Genomic DNA, 16,436 nt, shown 5'->3' with positions numbered 1-16,436 from the left:
TTTGAATTATTTGAAAATCGTTGTTGACAAACATCTTTAGTCCTTTTGTATTTTTTAAAAAGCCTGATCTATGATTGATGTTTTGAACATTTCATGTTTTGGGGGTGGTGTGGGGATGTTGTACCCTCTACTATATCTATGTCTTGTTGATGATTTGATGGATGATGAGGTACTTATGATGATTTCCCTCCTCCAAACAAATCTGAAATAAATTGTAACACATGGTTGTTCTGTGGACATAATGAACCATGATTAAGTGTAGGTCAAGTCCTCAATATCAATATTGAGCTAGATTTTGAAAGAGAAGAATTTGAATAATAATGGAGGATTATTTTAATAAATTCCTTTTAAAAAATGTAGAAAAGCCTTCCCTCACAATATCCTTGTTTTTTTCTTTTTTTTTAATTATAATTTTTTATTGACAGAACATATGCCTGGGTAATTTTTTACAACATAATCCCTTACTATCACTTCTGTTGTGACTTTTCCCTTCCCTCCCTCCACCCCCTCCCCTAGATGGCAAGCAGTCCTATACATGTTAAATATGTTATAGTATATCCTAGATATAATATATGTGTGCAGAACCGTACAGTTCTCTTGTTGCACAAGAAGAACAATATCTTTATTAAATGGAATATTAATGGCACATTTTAGAGGTGAGAATGCCATAGCTTGACCATAATTCTGCAATGTCAGAATTAAGATCTTATGATGTCAGGTATGCTTCTGGTTGGCTATACCAGGTAATGACATAGCATTGAGTTCTGGAGCAGAAGTGAAAAAGGAAGTTACTTAAAGGTTCTGCCCCATTTGAGTGTAGCAATAAATAACCCATTGAGGAAACGTATAAGAGAAAGTTAAGATGTAAGGCATTCACTCATAATATTTAGAACAACATAAAGGTCATCTGGAGGCTTGATTACAAAGGAACGAATAATAGTGAGGAATCATTGCAAATTGTGAAGTGGGAATTATTCTAAGATGGATTCACTGTCAGATTATAGCTTTTACTAGACTAAATGTCATAAGACTAGTTCAGAACCTGTTGGAATAATCCCAGGCATGAGATATTGAGGGCTTGAACTACACTTAGAACATGAAGAATAGATATAAAGCAGCGTTTAAGGGAGTATAAAAAATGTATATATAATTTGATTTACTGGTGATAAGAAAAAAGGAAGCACCAAGATAATGCTGAAGTTTCAAACCTAAGAGCCTTGAAGGGTAGCATTGTTAAGAATGATAATAATCCTTATACTCTTTTTGCTTTAAGAAATAGCAAATATAAGCAAATATTTCTTATGTAGGGTACAAGAAATTTCAGAAAAGTCTTGGAAGTCCTATGAATTGATGGCAGATAAAGTGAGTTGTACCAGGAGAACATAGTATGTAGTAATATCAATATTATAACGATGACTAACCATGAAATACTTGGATGAAACAATGACAGTTCTAAAGGACTCATGATGAAAAATGCTATACACCTCCCGAAGGAGAACTGATGAACTCTGAATGCAGCTTGAAACATACTTTTTTCACTTTGTTTTTCTTGTTTTAGTTTAGTGTGTTTTCTTATGTTTTACATGATATCCACATGTATAGTTGATCTCTCTCTCTCTCTCTCTCTCTCTCTCTCTCTCTCTCTCACTCATTTACCTAATAGAGGAAGGGAGAGAATTTGGAAAAACTCCAAAAAAGTAACTGGGTTTGGGGTAGAGAGTTTCATTATAGAAATGCTAAGTTAAATATTAAGAAATTGATGCCTGGAGGAATATATTTGATAGGTACCTGCACATTGATGGCTGATACTAGGAAATTGAATTGACTCTCTAAACAAGTCAACATATGTAAACTTAGTAGTATGTGTGTATTTACATTCATATGTGTGTGTGTGTGTGTGTGAACATAGGGCCAAAAAAGCAAAGCCAGGGGAATAGAGAAGGTAGATTGGGGGAGGGGTATGTCATCAAAAGTAGAGAAGTAGGATTAGCCCCTGAATTTGAAAAGGGGTCATCCACTGCATCAGATGTTTCAGAAAGGACAAGAATGATGTCAGTCCTTTGCTCAAATCCCCATCACCTGTTACTTGTAGGAAAAAGTATCCAAGTTCAGACCTTTTTTGTCTATCCTCCTGTACCTTCTGTTCCAGCTATTCTCTGTGCTACCCTTCCAATAAATATTCTTTTCCTGCCTTCAACCTTTTGCTCATGTTCTTATCTGAATGCTCTTCTCTCCCTCCTTCCCCCTCTCCTGTCATCTGCCCAGATTTTTAGATTATACTCCTCAGTGAAATCCATTTAAAGGCTTATTTTTGCCTCAGGATTTCCATGTGGGTTCATATCTTTCCTCAACTCTCCTTGTAAGAGTGGCACATTTTGAGCTCTTAATCTCATTGTATTTGACGTGCCTTTAGCTAACTATATATCTCTTTTTTTAAATCTCTTGAATTAGATTATAAAGTTCTCCTAAGCTTAAACCCTATTAAAAAATGTTTTTTTGGTCCCCCTTTTCTTGATAATAGATGTCTTGCACAGGGCTGACTGCAGCATACAACTGGTGTTGTTAATTGGTTCTGTAATAACATTATTGAAATGGTTTAACAAGGGAAGAAAGCTTTTTTAACTTTATAGGATGGGGGATAGACACTGGGCAGATGTGTAATATCACTGGAACCAGGGAAAGGGGTCATTTTCTCTATTTTAGCTTTAGAAAGCTGCTTAGACCGGTAGGGTCAGACTGGAATAGAAACAGATCCCTGGTGACCACACATTGACATAGAAAACAATTCAACGCTATCTGTGTGTGAATTTTTGCTCATTTTTATTAAACACTTGTCTACTACGTTTTAATTTGGTTTGGGTTGAGTAATCTACATGTGACCCAAATATTTTCATACTTTTATCTTTGAACACTGAGAGTTTAAATGACTTGCCCAGGTTCACACAGTTTATATGTGTCAGAGGCAATATACAAGACATATTATACAGTCTTGATTTTCAAATGCACAATTGGCCAAATTGTGTCACAAAAGGGTCTTAATTGTTAATTGTCTTAATTGTTGGGTAAATGCATTCCTGAAAAGGAAAACTGCATTTATAGACTGAGATCACCCATGAACTTTTAAATAAGACAATTCTGGCTATTAAGAAAGGAATAATACCTAATACTAAATAGTATTTTAAAGCATTCTAAATACTAATATTAAAGTATTGTAAATTTTTCAACATTGACTCTTGCAAAACTTTGTGTTTCAAATTTCCCCCTACTCTCTCCCCTAGATGGGAAGTAATCAATATATGTTAAAACATGTTAACATATGTTGATTGTATAAATATGTACACATTTGCATTTAAATATGTACATATAAATATGTACATATTTATACAATCATCTGGCTGTATGAGAAAAATCGGATCAAAAAGGGAAAAAATGAGAACAAAAAGAAAATGCAAGAAAACAATAGCAAAAAGGCTATGCCCAAAATGATTGACTCAGTTTGTGACCCCTTTTAACCCAAGAAACTTTTAATGAGATTATATAGGTGTATAAAATATATTTACTGAAAAAAATCATAATTTTTGTGACCACCACAATTAGTTGTATGGTTCCACTTGGGGTCATAACCCATAGTTTAAGCAACTTTGCTCTAAAGGATCAAATGACTAAGAAAAGGTCTTTGAGCTCTTCATAGAAGTTTAAATATTACTTGTAAATTAATTTTTCACAATGCAATAACATTTCTTAGGTAAAAACTTAAGTTGATACAGTTGTGTCTTTTAAATGCTTCTTTTTATCTAAAGTGATTAAGAAAACATGCTTTCAAATTTTTTTCCAGACGATGCTGACAGCAATATCTATGAGCGCCATAGCAACAAATGGTGTAGTTCCAGGTAACAAATTTGGATCATTCTATCCTCTTAACCTTGTTTCACATTTATTAAGTATTTTGAAGACTGGCTTTTGTCAAGGAAGCCCAAGAATTCAGTGACTAATTATAATGTGACCTTGGGGAGAATGATAGCAGATGACAGCTCTCTCAGTTTAAGTAATGATTGCTATTCCAAAGACAAGTCTAAAAATGTTTCTATTTGTCAGAGGTTACCAACATCTAGTATCAGTGAAAGTAAATGAGGTGAAACAAAAAAAGGATTTGGTAGCTCTTTGGTTGTTTTTTTGTTTTTTTGGAGTTGCATGGTTAAGGGTCCCTCATTCCTCACTAACTGGACCGTTTGTGTTACTGGCTTTGTCTCTTATTCTTCACATTTGGTAGTGATTACTGCTCTGTGAATGTTGCCATATGTGGTGCATCAGTATCCTAGCAGGATCTTCTTGGGGCTTAGGTCGGGTTCTTTGAAGGTGACCCTTGAATTCTAGTAGTAATTTGCTTCACATAATTGGTATGGCTCTTCCTGACCCTAATGATCTCACTGCCTTTTTTTTCTGACTTAACTCAGTTCTATAGTACATGAACACTACCCTTATTTTTGATGTTTTCTTTGAAGAATACTTATTGATCTTTTATTTTAAATGCGCCATTTTGTAAAGTGACTCTTGTAACTTACATTTTATGACCAGCCCCCATATTCAGACATTACTTTTAATTGTGCAGCATGTGTCCTATTAAATAAGATAGCAATTCATTCTAATCTAAAGAATATTTTTAGCCCAGTCTATTTTTAGTCATTTAAAGCTTAAACACCCTTATCTTTATGGAAAGGCTACATTTTCTTCATGAACTATATTGTTTATTCTGAATTTTTATTTCCTGACAGAACTGTTATTTTCTTTGAAGTTCAGCCTTTTATTTTCTTTTTGGAAAGTTAGAAAATGATACACATGTGGGTGGTGGGTGGTTATTGTATGTTTTATGGTGTGTCTTTATGTTAGGCCTGTGGGTGGGGGCAGGAAGAAAAAAAAAGTTGTAAAATGTATTGAAAAAAATGAATGCTATAAATTTTAACATACAGTGATTGGTGGCTTTTATAAAAACCACATTCTTGCTTTCCCTCTATGGATGCCGATTGAAAAGAGGGACTGCCTTAATAATAATTGGCATTTTATAGTTCTTAACCAATGCGATGTCATTTATTCATAATAATCCTGGGAAGTAGGTATTATAATCCCAGTTTCACAGATAAAGAAACTGAGGCAGACAAAGATGAAATGTTTGTATCAGGATCATACTAAGTATTTGCAACCTCATTTGAACTCGGGTAATTTGAGATTTCTGGTTCAATTCTGTACATTGTACCACCTACTGCTGCCTTCATAAAGAAGCACAATGGTGATTTAACACTAATTCAAATACCTCTTGACAGCCTTTGCAGCCCAACAGTAATAAATAAAAATTGGTCTGTTATAAGAAATGATATTTATATCTTTTGGGAAGTACTTTTATTGCTTTGTGAAATAACTAGGACTTGCAATATGAATTATTAGTTAGAACTTTCATCACATTGTTTAAAATGAATAAAATCCTCTGTTTTAGAGGCAACTAATATTTTGTGGCAATGTAGCAAAGCCTGTCAATCTCTTTGAGTAATGTTTACCAAACAAATCAGTTATTTAAATGGGCAATTAAAAATCCAATGGGGATAATGGGGTAAGGAGAGAGGTGGTGGTGTATTTTAAAAGATGGGTTTTTCATTGATACAGACTGAATTAAAGTTCTACTGATTCAGGCTTGTAATCACAGAGACATGTTACTATGGTCTTGTTCTCATGATAGCTAACCATTAATCTTCCCAGATTCAGGCTGGTTTTTACATATTAAAGTTTGCTGCTTGACACTTATTTGAAATAGTCTCAGTTTGATATGGCTTGCTAAAATAATATGTTCTACTTTTGAGAAATTGACATGTTCAAATAAGGCATCAAAAATCTAATTTTATTGGCAAGGTGGTGGTAGAACGTGGAATAGTTAAGTTATAAAAGCATGAAGACTGGAGAATGGAGTTGGAAGGGTAGAGGAGAAAAGACTTATAGAACCCGGAAGCTAAGGAAGCAGGGATGAGGAAGGAGAGAATTCAAGGCTTGGCAGTCAGTGGAAATGGCCAGAATCAGGAGAGTGTCATGTTCGAGGAATAGCACATTTCTTGTCTTTAAGTAGTGTTACAGCAAAGTATTTTTTTTTTAATAGCCTTTTATTTACAGGATATATGCATGGGTAACTTTACAGCATTAACAATTGCCAAACCTCTTGTTCCAATTTTTCACCTCTTACCCCCCCACCCCCTCCCCCAGATGACAGGATGACCAGTAGATGTTAAATACATTAAAATATAAATTAGATACACAATAAGTATACATGACCAAAACGTTATTTTACAGCAAAGTATTTTTAATGTGCTAGGCATTCCAGGGAATTAGTAAAAACTTAAAAAAACTTTTTTTTTTTTAAACAACACCCTAAAATCTTGTGAATTTTGCAGGGCATTCCCAATATTTCTTTCCTAGTTAATTTGTTATTTATAAATAGGGTTTCTTTTGAACAAAGAAGCCAACAAATCACAAAGATGAGCATTTTATTTTGCTTCTGAGACACTGATAGTATTTTTAAAAAGTCAGTCAAGCAAGGATTTTCTAATTCTTGAAAGTAATTGTTGGAAAAGGCTTCTAAATTCTTTAGAAGGCTGCTGTGGTTAACAATAAGCAGCCTTCACCAAAGGTAATTTTATTGATGAGTTTTTACTTCAGTTTATCATTTTGAGGCTTGGGGTAGAACCCTGTGGCAGGGTATAACAAACAGAATTTCAGGGTTTTGATGTTTGTTAATAGGACTAGCTTTTAATATTTGCTTGTGTACATTCAATTCCCTTTCATTTTAATTTAGGCAAGAATGCTAATTATTATGAATATATTATAATTGAGACTCATTTTTAAAAATGTTTCTTCCTTCTCCGACTCTCTTCCCTTTCATTTGGAACTGAAGCTTTTTTTTCAAATGAAGGGCAGAATTGACCTTTCATTCTTTTGAAACTCCAGCCTTCAGTCACTATAAAATAAACACTCACTACTGATTTTGTTTTCTTTTTTTCTCTGCTTTTTGTAGCTGGAGGGTCATACTACATGATCTCACGGTCCTTGGGTCCTGAATTTGGAGGGGCAGTTGGACTTTGCTTCTATCTGGGGACCACTTTTGCAGGAGCTATGTATATTTTAGGAACAATTGAAATTTTTTTGGTAAGTCTTTTGTTGGTTGGCTTATATTGAAATACATTTTCTCTGTGATCAAAGTTATCATTTCATTCACTGGGACTGAGCCTGTAATTTCATTGGTATAGAGAACTTCTGTGTGAGGAAAGCCTATTGGCTCATCATGTAGGTTTAGCTAGAAGAGATTAATATACTTGCCCAGGGTCACACATAACTTTGCACATAGTGAGCACTTAATGAATGCTTCTTGACCTGCCGCAGTCAGTTAGTTATATGTTATAGGTAGGACTTATCTTGGGTTGTCCTGATACCACACTGCCAGCCCATTCCATGGATGAGGTTACCAAAAATTACAGACCCTTTCTGTTTCATTTGAGTCTTAAGTAATTTTCTGTACAATATGCACTTATTCAGCACTGTGCCAAACAAGGAGGATACAAGACAAGATTGGATTGATTGCTTTCTTGTGAAGAAGGAAGGGAAGGGAAGAAGGGAGAAAAAAAAAAATGAAACTCATACAAAAATGAATGTTGAAAATATTTATCTGTTAATGGGGATAATTATAACACCTATCTCCCAGGGTTATTCCGAATATCAGATGAAATAATAATTATAATGTATGTAGCACAGTGCTTGACACATGAGTAGTGGTATATATGTTAGCTGGGGATAAGAAAAGAATGTTCAGTATAAGTCACTTCCTTTTTTCCCTCCAATTTCTTTTATGACTAGTCAATAACTTTATAGAAAGAAAACTTAATTGATGAAAATAAGATTCTAGGATATCTGCACCCCCCCCCCCAAAAAAAAAAAAAAAGTTGCATGTTTAGGCTGTGTCCAACCTACAAAAATTAAAGAATTCTATCTTTTGAAAGGGGAGAAAAAAAATGTACACTTTAAAGAAATTTCATATAAATATGTTTTTCTCTTCCTGCAGACTTATATTTCTCCAAGTGCTGCCATATTCCATTCGGAAGATGTTGAAGGAGAAAATGGAGCCATGCTCAACAACATGCGAGTTTACGGGACATGCACACTTGCCCTGATGGCCATGGTGGTGTTTGTAGGCGTGAAATATGTCAATAAGCTTGCCTTGGTATTTCTGGCCTGTGTGATCCTCTCCATTCTTGCCATTTATGCTGGTGTCATCAAGACCGCTTTTGATCCCCCGAACATTCCGTAAGATGTCCTCATTCTTCATAGAAGTGTATTGCACTGTGTTTAGTAGTTAAAATGAGATCTTAATTACTTGATGTGGCCTAGTACTGTCTGCTTTTGGAAATTTTTAATTGGACTTGCATACTTGTGAGTCTGTGCAGAGTGTATATAATCTTCTATGACGCTTGTATTGGTTGCATATATGTAGTCAGGTTTGAGAATTTGGGGTGGGTCAGCGAAGAAGGAATCCTTTCAGTGTCCTTTTCTCCTACCACATTTTTTTTTCTGTAATTAATTAATGTGCCTTGGGTTTTTATCATTGTGATTTTTGTTTATGATATTTATTGAAAACAAGAGTGATTTGAAGGAGTTTTCTAATTTTCTATATTCTAATTTTTAAATTAATTTTAATTTAATTCTAATATTTTAGAAATATTCTAATTTTTTATCCACTATTAAATGTGAACTATTTATCTTTTAAGGAAGCGAGGCTAAATCAATGCCCTTGTTAGGGTTTAAAGACCCTAACTAAGTCCAAGACCATTGCTAATACTGTCTGAGGCTGAATTTGAACTTGGTTTACTCTGACTTCAGGTCTAACACTCTTTCTGTTGGATATCTGAACTACTTAATGAATTGCTTTTCCAGTTGATATCTTTACAGAAACCCTGAAGTCTGAGATCTTAAGCTTATTTTCTTCCTTAATGTTGTTGTGCTTTAATTTTCTGTTGTTCTTGTTAATGTATGTAGTGATCTAAAAATCATCACATTGGTAGCTCCAGATCAATCAACCAATAACTTAAAAGATTCATTAGGACAAAGCTAATTCCCTGCCCAAGCTATTCTAATATCCTGATACAGACAGATATATATATGTGTGTGTGTGTGTATGTATCTGTATCAGAATTTTTAAATAGATAGATAGATATAGATCAAATTTAATTTCATTGATACAATTAAAAATAATGTTAAAAATCATTGGGGGAAACCCCACTACCACCACCACCACCATTATTTAATTTAACATATTACTGAGTTATATTTGGGGCAGTTAGATGGTATTTAATAGAGTATTTAGTAGAGTGACAGGTCTAGTGGCAAAAAGATTCATCTTTCTGGGATTAAATCTCTCCTCAGACCTTACTAGTTGTATGATCCTTATTAGCTGCTTGGGCAAGTAACTTCACCCCATTTGCCTCAGGTTCCTCATCTATAAAATGAACTGGAGAAGGAAATGACAAATCACTCCATTGTCTTTGCAAGAAAATTCCAACCAAGATCATGAAAAACCTGACATAAATGAAAAATGACTTGAAATCTGGCACCAAATTCAGTGTCCTTTCCATGAATAACAACAAATTATCGTTGGGCAAATTTATTGCTCAGAGTAGTTGTGATAATGATGAGTGAGATTCATTGCTTATCTTGATGATCTCTGTAGTAGAGGTTTTCTTAACCTTCAGGTCAACCAACATTCTTCATTCAGTAGAATTAATTGATTGATTTAAGCTGCTGATGGAATTTAATTTGCACTGTGAAATTCTTTTATAAGGACTTGGCATCCATAGTTAAGATGTTGTAGATATGTGGAGCTATGAACAGTAACAGTGTCGAGGGGTCTTAAGTAAGGGTCATAGTATACTTGGTTTGGGGTATACTTAGTCTGGGGATGAGGAAAAGGGTTTTTTTTTGTTTGTTTGTTTGCTTTTTGGTTTTGTTTTGTTTTGTTTTTTACAAAATGGAAAAATGTGTTTCTGTTTAGAAAGATATTTCAGTTGAATGAGATATTTGAATTTTTCATGGATTCAGAACAATTCAGCAAAAATGAAATAACTACCAATAAGAAGCACTGGGCAAAATCATATTTCATTTCATGTTTATAGGATTGAAGTAAAGGCAGTAGGTAGTTTGGCATGGAATATTTCTTTAGACAAAACCATTTAGGTTTATATCTTGCCCCTCTCTGAACTCTGTCACTTTGACTTTTACATAATTTGACTTTTACATAAATGACTTTACATAATTCTGTAAGGCTGTAAGTTATGGTTGCCATTATGGGGAGAGAGAATCTCTCTCCCCATAATGAATTGCTCCATTTTGAAAAAAAAAAAAAACATAGTTTTAAACCAAAAAATTCTAAAGGAACAAATTTTGCAGTAACACTGGATAATTGCTGATCAGAAAAAGTTATAGTTATATCCCATATTAAAAACCCATATTAAACTTTATTAAAACCCCATATTAAAACTGTTAATTGGACTGCTGATGCTAATGGTTGAATAAAGAGGCTGATTGTTTCGATAATAATTAACATAGGAACAAGAAGTGTTGGAGTTCCTTGTGGTAGGAAGTGAGCAAATGAGGCTTTTGGTTTATTTCGAAAACCTAAGACTACAGTTCCTATTCAAAGAGGGATAGCTATACTGATATTTATTGCAAGTTGTGTTGTTGGGGTAAATGAATAAGGTAGGAGGCCTAAAAGATTAGTCGTAGCAATAAATAGGATAAGGGTTATGAGTATAAGAGCTCATGTGCGACCCAGATTATTATGTATTGTTATTATTTGCTTGGTAATGAGTCGGATGAGTCAGACTTGTAGGATTTGAATTCGATTGGGGAGTCAACGTTTAAATGTTGTGAAGATAAGACAAGGGAAAATTATAATAATTGGTAGAGTAGAGATGCCTATAATAGTAGGGCAGATGAAAGGGGCAAATAAATTTTCGTTCATTTTTTCTCTCAGGGGAACGGAATTTCTGGGAGTTTGAGGATTTCTTCTGGAGGATAAATATAGATTATTTCAATACCGATGAGTTGTAGTTGGGTATATTCAATTAGTAGGGAAGGGAGGAAAAGGGAATAAGCCCTTTTCCTAGCATTTATTATGTTTCAAGCACTATGCTAAGTTTTTTATTTTGATCTTCCTAAACAATTTATTCTCATTTTTATATTTGGGGAAACTTAGTATGTGTATGTGTGTGTTTGTGTTTTTGTGTTTACATGAGACTTGTCACATGTTGAAATTTGCCACATGATGCATTCTCTATAATTTTGGCCAATTGGAATTAGGAGACAGATTTACTACATGCTCTTCTTCTGGTTTTCATTCTGTTTAGGATTTGTCTTCTTGGGAATCGCACGTTATCGAAACGCGACTTTGATGTCTGTGCTAAAGTCCAACACATAAATTATGAAACGGTGACAACACCTCTCTGGGGGCTCTTCTGCAACAGCTCTAATCTTAATGCCACATGTGATGAATACTTTTCCCAAAACAATGTGACTGAAATTCAGGGAATTCCAGGGATTGCCAGTGGTGTCATACGGGGTATGTTTGATTAAACACAAAAATTGAGATAAACTGTTTGGAAAAGAAAAGAATGGATGGCTAGAAAAGAAAAAAGAAAGTAAATGGAAAAGGATTGATGACAGATACGAAACACTCCCTTCTTGTGTTTCAAGAATTACCTTTTTTTCTTACATTGAGACATGCTAGTCGCTCATCCTTTTGTAGACATTGGTTAGGTTTAAAATGGAGAATTTAGATAGAAAATTTATATATATATATATATATATATGTGTGTGTGTGTGTGTGTGTGTGTGTGTGTGTGTGTTCTTATAAGTTTTGAATTGAATCCTAAAGAGTCCAGTGGACTACTTATTGTAGAGATGAAGAAACAGACTTGGATGTTATATATAAATTTCATTGATTGGATCAGGTGAAAACTAAAAAACATAAAAGTTGGTGTCTTAGAAATCAGTTCAACATTAAAAATTTTTTTTATAAGTTTTAGAGCTTTGTTTTTAATTCCTAACTCTTGCTGTAGAATGTCCTGCTTTTTGTATTATCAAAGGCTTTGGAGCCTTGAGGTTGACATAATCACTTCCAGGTTATTATTTCATGAACGTAGTTTTATATTATGAGAATCACATTTCCTAAGAGAATAAAAACTTTTTTTTTTTTTTTTTGCTGTTAACAGAAAATCTGTGGAGTACTTATGCAGAAAAGGGGGCGTATGTAGAAAAGCAAGGCATACTTTCATCCTCTGTGTCAGAGGAAACAAAAACTAGCAGCCTACCTTATGTATTGACGGACATCATGACCTACTTTACGATGTTAGTAGGAATTTATTTCCCATCTGTGACAGGTAATACAGTCTTTCATTTGGAAGTTTTTTTTTTTTTTTAATCTTTTTGGGGGAAGGGATTGGGAGGAAGAGCTGTTGTGAGGGTACAAAAGGTCCAGTATTCTTTCCATAAAAATAAAGTTGAGCACATATGTGAGCTTAGCAACTGTGGCTTAAATTTGAGCCTTGGGTCTGGGGAGTTCTTTAAGATAAAAAGTATTTTTGAAAAATATAATTCCATATTATCTTTTTGTAATCCTATGTATTATATGGATTTTAAAAGCATTTTGAGAAGGAATCCATAGATTTTACCAGACTGCCATATAGGTCCAAGCCACAAAAAAGTTAAGAATCCATGGACTAGGTGATTTCAAAGGTAATTATACCTCTGCAATACTTTGTATGAAAGCTTAAGAATCCAGAAACCTTGAGGAAGTTAAGAAAAATAGCTAGGTAACAGTTACCTGAATTATCTTTTCTGAAATAATTTTCTCAAATCTTTTAGGGAAGGGGATCATTTTTAGTGTTGACTTACTGTCTCCGCTCAGGCAACTGTGTATTTGATCACAAAAAGTACTATTTTATCACATGTCCATGGAAATTTATCTTCAAAATTTATATTTTAGAAATAATCAGAATTGATTTTATTTTTAAAAAAAATTTATATCTACTATATCAATTAGTTGCTCCTGGAATTAAATTTATTTTCAAGGCAAAGGGAATTAAGCTACTGATAGTTAAGATGGCTCAAATTTTCAGCATTGGAACCAACTGTATCTCATCCAAAAGTATATTCCAAAATGTTTTTCTTATGTCATAAGAACAGAGCATGCTACTCTCAGAGGTCCTAGGTTTCATTTTTTTGGGAATACAGATTAATATTTTAGAGTCCAAAAATTAAAAAAAAATGAAAAGAGAACCATAGAAAAGACTCTTCCCATTGCTCATTGAAGATTAATTTACTTGCATATGATATAGCACACAACAGTTCATCTTGAAAAATTAAGCTCTAAGCAAATGGACAAACAAATGGACAAACATTAACTCTTAAATATTTATGTAATTCCTTTCAAAACACTGATTTCTGCCTCCCAGGATAGTACCTCTGATAGAATGAGCACTGGATTAGGTTTTGTGGAGTTTTTTGTTTTTGTTTTTGTTTTGGCTTTAGGGTGAGTCAATGTCCTCACACATTTCCTTATTTTTGCTTAGTTTCCCCATCTACAAAATGGAGTAGTTGAGCTGAATAACCTTTGAAGTCTTAGCCAGCTTTGCCCTTATAGTTATTAAACTTTTGTGTCTTAGTATCGTCATCTAAAAATGTGAGAATTGGAATAGATAATTCCTAAAATTCCACTTTTTTGTATATTTCCACTACTACTAATCTGGGAATTTTCAGGACTTTGTCATAAATAAAGTTACTGATATAATAAATTATTCTATAGTCTTTATTTTTTCTAGTTAAAAGCTAGTATTTTTCATTCTAAAATCTTAAGGCAGTTTTATTAAGATCAACTTCAACTGTATGGAATTGGGAATAGTATCCTAGCTTTTTAGAGGAATCTTTTGAGAACTTCAAAATTCTTAAATCCATAGTTTTTTTCTGGGGGAGGAGATTAAGGGAAAGGAGGGAGAAAAATTTGAAACACAAGGTTTTACAAGGGTGAATGTTAAAAACTACTATTGCATATATTTTTTTTGGGGAAAAAAAAGCTATTATTTAAAGAAAAAATTTAATCCAGTTATGGTATGACTTCTCTCTCCCCTATCCCCCTGTCTCTCTCCTTCTCTCTCATATATATATGTTTTTGGATTTTTTGAATTTTTATTTGAAATTTTGGTTTCCAGATTATTTCTTCTCCCTCAGATGTTGGTTATACATGTAAAGCCCTTATTTTAGGTACTCTTGACTCTGGGACCAGTGCTCTATCCATTGTGTCATCTAGCTGCCCCAAAGCACTTATTTTAGACCCTTCCTCTTCTCATTTCCTGGGAATTGAAAGGGCATATTTTGAGACTAATGTAGTTGAGACAGACTAATGTAATGCTGCAAGAATAGCTCAGCTTTTAATGAGCAATCTGCTTGAGTTCAGTCTGTCAGTACCCACTTCTGGCAAATGATCCTCCATACCCCTCAGTATCCTCATGAGATTGGAAAGCCAATCGTCTTTATGTATCTTCCTTTTTGTTTTAAAAGCATCTAGATAGCTGGAGCTCTAGTCAAAACCAAAGTCCCTGATTTTCTAAAAGACCAGTTTAGGTAGAGCAGTGGTTGTAGTGCTTCTACTTTGTGGGAACAAACAATGTTCTAAATGGGACATGATGCTATCTTGGTAACATTCAACTCGGCTTCACACTTGTTCCAGATCCTCAGAAGTCTGTGTCATAATCCTCATTTGATACCCCAGCATGACTGCATGTAGAGAGAGATTTAATAGCTTTGAATACATCTTATCTTCCATAAAAGGGTCAGATTAGATGAATAACAACTAAATCCAGTGAAATGATAGTCAGCCTCCACTGGAATTTTGCCAACTTTTTCTGCCTGCCTTTCTCACCACGCAATGGAATCATTCAGAATAGAATCATGAAACTTCTAATTTAGTGATAAGGAGTCACTCCCAGTGGTCATGTAAAAATAGCTTCAGATGAGCTTCTACTGTGGAGCTACTTAGCTACCACCATGTTCCACTAGATCCTCAGCCAGTCCAAGAAGAAGGGAAGCTTAATCCTCTTTTTTGAACCTGGGGGTGCTATGTATGTCTTGGGTTTGGTAACATTCAGTCTTGATGTCGTTGGGACAGAAAGTATAACCTTTAGATTCATCCAAGTTTTACTTGGTTAAGATTCTTTATTCTAAGTGAATGCTTTTTCAAATTGCTGAGAATGAACATCTCATTTTTGTAGAATGTATTCTACATTTAATTGGGAAATAGCCAGATTTTCCTGTTGCATGGCATGAAATCATCTTGGTGAATAAAGATGGCGAAATTTTAAAAATAATATATCAGGGTCATTGCTACCCCGCAGCTTATCTGCAGTGTCCTCAAGACCAAAATATTCCCATTTAACTTAAGACAACCTGCAATATATCAAAACCACGAGGAGGGAAATCATAATTTACACACACTTGTATATGCATATGTGTGTATTTTATATATATTATATAATATGCTAAATATGTTTACACAGATACATATGGATATATATATATACACACACACATACATAATCTGTGACTAAGAAATCCTTTCATTGTCATTGTTTCTTTCTCTTTAAAACAGACTACATTTTTCCAACAGCAGAGTTTTTTTGGATCACATATTTTATTAAGTTATTTCTCAGCCAGTGACAGAGAAAGCATTTACCTACAAGGTAGATTAAAGAAGGCTTTAATGGACTAACTTATTTTCCTTGGGCCCTGGAGACCAATTTTACTATTGTAAGATCAGCTATATTCACTTGGAGTTCAGAAAGAAACAGGATTCCTTCAATAGAAATGATATTCTAACAGATATAAAAAAAAGGACAAAGGGTTGGGTATTGTCCTAAGAGAGGGAAATTTAGAGGGTGAGTACCAGTACTTGTAGCCCTTAAGCAACATAGAAATAGTTGTGCATTGTCTAAACAAGAAGTCATCATCTTTACCCTGAATCCCTTATCTCTCCTGTACCTTGCCCAGTAACAGTGAGTTTATAGGGTTATTGAGCTTTTTATTTCATGGACCCCTTCTCATAATATATATGTATAAAACTATATATATATATATATAATGAAAGGAAACCAATTAAGAAATATAATACAAAATATATTTTTATATTGGCCATGGCCAGTTAAGAACTCTTGTACTGATTGATGTATTCTTTGTTACTTGTTAAATTTTTTTTATTTTTTTATTTTTTATTACTTTGTTACAAGAGCTCAGTTAATTGTGTTTTATGAGAACTAAACAGATTTATTTTCACTAGTGACAGACTTTTAAGTAGTAATGTCAGT

The 16,436-nt window shown here is 33.9% G+C and overlaps 1 protein-coding gene across 6 annotated transcripts in view; it reads left to right on the top strand.

The window, feature by feature from the left end:
- The window catches only part of SLC12A7 (solute carrier family 12 member 7), a 284,134-nt gene that overhangs the window by 219,661 nt on the left and 48,037 nt on the right, over positions 1-16,436 (top strand). For all 6 annotated transcript variants that reach the window (XM_031946098.1, XM_031946093.1, XM_031946094.1 and 3 more), the window contains 5 exons: positions 3,836-3,890; positions 7,052-7,182; positions 8,093-8,334; positions 11,430-11,641; positions 12,294-12,461. In XM_031946098.1, the coding sequence (XP_031801958.1) occupies positions 3,836-3,890; positions 7,052-7,182; positions 8,093-8,334; positions 11,430-11,641; positions 12,294-12,461 (808 nt within the window). The remainder of the gene's footprint in view (positions 1-3,835; positions 3,891-7,051; positions 7,183-8,092; positions 8,335-11,429; positions 11,642-12,293; positions 12,462-16,436) is intronic.

The sequence above is a fragment of the Sarcophilus harrisii genome, chromosome 1, assembly GCF_902635505.1.
Source record: "Sarcophilus harrisii chromosome 1, mSarHar1.11, whole genome shotgun sequence".
In the NCBI taxonomy this organism is placed as follows: Eukaryota; Metazoa; Chordata; class Mammalia; order Dasyuromorphia; family Dasyuridae; genus Sarcophilus; species Sarcophilus harrisii.
The sequence above is the reverse complement of the archived record's forward strand: the minus strand, read 5'-3'. Positions and strand labels throughout refer to the sequence as shown.